The 4,726-nt window shown below is 33.1% G+C and overlaps 1 protein-coding gene across 1 annotated transcript; it reads right to left on the bottom strand.

Annotated features, from left to right (window-relative positions):
* Positions 1-812: 812 nt before the first annotated feature.
* Positions 813-4,210, bottom strand: LOTGIDRAFT_166438 (hypothetical protein; the record flags this gene model as incomplete). The annotated part of the gene is made up of 6 exons (XM_009063504.1): positions 813-946; positions 1,853-2,143; positions 2,507-2,554; positions 2,808-2,828; positions 3,908-4,130; positions 4,178-4,210. The coding sequence occupies 6 exons, from the start codon at positions 4,208-4,210 to the stop codon at positions 813-815; spliced, it is 750 nt and encodes a 249-aa protein (XP_009061752.1).
* Positions 4,211-4,726: the final 516 nt, after the last annotated feature.

Genomic DNA, 4,726 nt, shown 5'->3' with positions numbered 1-4,726 from the left:
TTGCATAACATAAATACAAACAAAAACAATACTATTATAAATTACCTACTTATATATACAATATATGGTACATTGATTATACACAAAGATACAAAATAATTATACAAAAATAAGTAAAGTTTCAACATGGCACCTTTATAAATGTAAGCTTAGCAAGTTTGAGCGAAACGTATAAAATAAATATACGGTGATCAACTTAAAATGTAGCCTAAGATAAATGTGGTCAAATTAGCATAATATATTGCTTTTTTTTATTAATCTGAGCTAAGCAATGACACATAATGTCCGTTACTGGGCAAATCGAAGGAGTACATCCTATAAAATACGTATTGCACCCACTAAATGTAGACCCGATTGCATTTTGGCATTCACTTATAGAGACTTTTTACAAAGAAGCAAGTTCATATATCGTAAAAGAAGTTTTCTACAAAGAAGGGTAAAGGAATTCGAGTGATTTGCAACTGTCTCTCAAACAACCTCAAACCCTCCTTTCCCCGAAATCAAAATAACCTGACAAACACTAAGGTTCTTGCTTTAATTTTTTCAAATTAGAGTTATTTCTCTCACACTTACACAGATATTAACATTAATATTAAGACTGATCGATATACGGATATGGATATCCATTTTCCATACGTGTCCAAAATATTATCTATTTTGCCCTCACAATTAAATTATATATTACATACGGTTTTAAGAAAACACTCTTTGAGGAAATGTTCAGTAATTCAAGACGGTAAGTAAGGAAATTATTTAGATATAAGCGCTAGAAATAAGTACAGCAAAAGTCGTAATTTCTAAAGTTGAAAGCTTTAATTTTCCTTTAAAAATACACTATAGTTTAAGGCGCGAAAGCTTCCAAATATGATTCGAGGATCTGGATCACTTCCTTCAGCTCTTTTGATTATATTCGGCGATTGTTGTGATCTAGTTAATTTAAACCATGCTGAACAATGAGAATGGACTACTTGAATAATATGAAGAGCAAATGTTATCTGGTGTATGGACTGGTACTGGTTTCAAGAGCTTAAAGTGAAACATTTGAATTTGGACACTATTTACATGAGATATATATATACACATTATGATTATCCCCCGATACTTTTTTTCACACAATATGGTGTTAGCTGTTCCAGACCTTTATCACATAACACTCAGGTTCCTTTCTCCAAATTCCATCACTGGCTATAAATATAATTATCTCCCTTTAAACAGTCGTTGAGCCAAGAAGGCACGTGGTACAGCACCATGGCAACAGCGCGATGTAACTAAGTAACCGAAAATAAATCACGATATTACTAAGAAATTGTAAAGCGTAGCAGTGATATTACTGTTAAAATTATTGTTAAATAGATGTCCAAACACCTTGCATCACTTGCTGTTGATGAAACGGTTTTACCATTTATTATTTTACCCGTACCTGAAACAAAGGAGACAGTTGCTTGAAATCCACCACAAATTAAATGTGAACAAAATAATTTGTATAACAGAAAAATATTTCATATGTTAAACTAAATTGTTGACTCTTGAATAAGTTTTGACTGTTTTGCTAAAATGATGTATGATTGGACAAGTGGATTCTCTTCCACCCCTAGTTAATGTTTTCATAGAAAAGTAATTAAATAAAATGTTCCTTACCACGTTTTACATTTGTTGTGTCCGCTGCAAGAAAAAAAAAATAAAACGATGAATAAGAACTTTTAAGAATTTGTTATTAATTAACATTTAATCTTCTATACTGTTAAAGAAAATGAATCATGTCCAAATATGCCACAAAAAAATATTACTAAAGTTTCATGAAAATTGTTTCTCATTACTTGAAGGTCAACAACATCACTAATTGCGAACTTACCTACAAGAACTTCCACAGTTAGTTTATCAATTTTATCCTGAGAAGAACGACAGATATAAGTTCCTGCATGACTTCTATCACTATGATCCACAATAAGTTCACTCACTAAAGCTTTCACTTCTAATGATCTATATTTTGTTATGATTATATCGCTATATTTATGAGGTTCTATTAGATCACCGTCCTTAAACCAGTCTATTTCCTCCGGTATCCTATCACCACCTGTAGCATTACATGTTAAATGAATTTTATGACCTTGTTCTACAAATTTATTCCCGGTTAACCGCAAATCTGCAATAGAAGAACCAATACTGACAAATATATGTACATGGCTTATATAATCGAATACTCTGGAACAGTCAATTTATTCCTTATTGTAAGGCGACTTACAAGAAAAGAAAATCTCAAAAACACATCAATAGCATAATCAGCAAGCATAAGAATTTAAATACATGATCATTTAATTCGGTATTTGTGATTGAAATTCTTTTTGTAAAAGTATTATAGTTGAACGTTTTTTTCAAGTTTGTATACATTCGAAAGGAGGCAGTGAAGTCAAGGATAGTTTAAAAAGTAGCAAAATGGAAGAGAGTGTGCTTGAACAGTGTGGATAAGGATTGCATTAGGTGACATCAAGAAGTTCGGGACACTTACTCGACGAAGAATATTTATACTTGTGCAGATGACCAAAATCAATTTTTCCTGCAAAATAAAATACAATCTTCACGTCTGAAATATTTGTCTCCCTTCTTACAAGATGGTCTGACAAGCATTCAAATGACCACGACCTGCTTTGGTATGTTCAATTGCGTGCGTCTTCTTATTTCCAAAGGTCCGGCATAATTGCAAAAATTTCAATATAAATATTGAATCCCTACGACTCAATTTTCCTAAGAATCTGTTGAATAGTCACTTCCATGGTGTAATGAAAATGGATAAGTTGTCAATAACGTACCTGGCTTTGATAAAGGTGAACCTGAAAAAGGAATGAAATAACGGTTTGAATATGAAAAGGTGTCCCTAGGGAGAATCGACATGTCAATGTCATACTTTAATTTATAACTCGTAATGGAAATAAAAGGTTTATTTTTTTTTTATCAAATATGGACAACACAAGGAATTATTGATGAGTATCATATTGAGCGAAATATAGATTTGGTTATGTTCGAACTATTTCACCCGTAAAAGTGCTTGAAATTCAATTAAGATCTCTATATTAAGATAACCGATTGCGTGCGCCAGTTTTTCAAGTAAAGGTGATTCAAAGCTATATTACCTTTGATAGCTTAATTAAATCTTATTAAAAATTGATATCTTGTAAATCACGATAAGAGTATATTATACTGTCGATCACGACTTCAACAAAAAGTTGCCAAATCGGTCTTAATGTTAGCGTGTACAGCACTGTTATAAGATAGTTTATTTCCTTAACAACATTCAATTTATACAAGTTTTGTAAAAAAGTTAATATTTACTCCTAAGGCTAAACCGATTTTATGTCAAAACATAATTCGAATCGAATCTCGTAGTTACTTTGTTTAGGTTTATCATTTAAGCTGACTATGAGCCATCCGAATCACTTTCATGGTTAATTGATTCGACACTGAGATGACACTATACGTTCATGTTACAATGCTGCCATCACAACATTCTGACTGCGATAGTGATCCATCCGTCAACAGAATGTTTGTAACGAGATAGTTACTACTGTTTCGATCAGAAGTTTAATAGTTTTATTTCGAAACGTGTTTGGTGTAGTTGAAACCACCAGCATTAACCAAATGCCCAGAAAAGATAGCTTGTTTCAGGTAACAGGCGTCTTCGCAATGGTCAAGGTATTTCGTCTTCATTTTATACATGACTGCAATGACCCATCCAATACACTCGAAATCGGGGGCTCTGGAGACTCTATCCGCTGTGGTACATTCCAATCAAATCGATGATCGTGAAACAAGATTGTGGGCTATTGCAGTAACGGTATAAGTCGAAGACGTAATACCATGGCCATAGTGAAGATGGGTTACAGGTTACTCAAACATAGTAAACTATTCTCACCAACAACTTGTAAATATACAATTCTAGAATGACCAGCAATCGCAGTCGTCTGACATTCATATTCTCCCGCCATTTCTGTCTTCACGTTTTTAATTTTTAAATTCCATACAGTTATATCTGTTACTTCATCTTCTTTATGCTGTACAACATAATTATTATCCTTAATCCACGTTGTCGTGCCAATGGTTAAAAACTTTTCTTTTTCAACTTGGCGCCAGGCAACCTGAAAGACACAATAAACAGTGTAATCCGTGCGGCAGCATCAGTTACCTTAAAAATTAATGAAAAAGGATGTATTAACATAGTGCTCTTCACCTTCAGTTTAATGACGTCAGCAAAATGTCTCGATTCTTATTATTGAAGGACTTTTAACTTTAACCGCATAGGATATTGGGACACAAACTGGGATGTTCTCACCACCCTGAGGGTATGGCACACGGGTAACATCGTGTGACCAACTGTTGTAGGAGAAGAATTTAGCTTTTATGGATCCTTATAAAATTATAAAACTAACAATGTTTTGAATATCCATTATGTTTGGGGTTAATTAATTGGGCTGAAATAGATTGAAAACCACTGGCATATGATATAGATGTTGGGTACAATCGAGCAGATTTCTTCAAATAAATCGTTTATACAAGTACAGAAACTGTAGTAGAAAAAGTTAGTGCATGTACATATGTATCTTTAATGAATGTTTAATGGCCAACTCGTTCGCGAGAAATCGAACATGTATTTATGACTATTTAATATTCCAAGCCTAAACACTTATTAATCTTATGAATGCCCAGGCATCATTATCAACAGAATTACTTGATT

This window comes from Lottia gigantea, assembly GCF_000327385.1.
Source record: "Lottia gigantea unplaced genomic scaffold LOTGIsca_58, whole genome shotgun sequence".
NCBI lineage: Eukaryota > Metazoa > Mollusca > Gastropoda > Lottiidae > Lottia > Lottia gigantea.
Note: the sequence above shows the minus strand (reverse complement) of the source record. Positions and strands in the feature narration are given on the sequence as shown.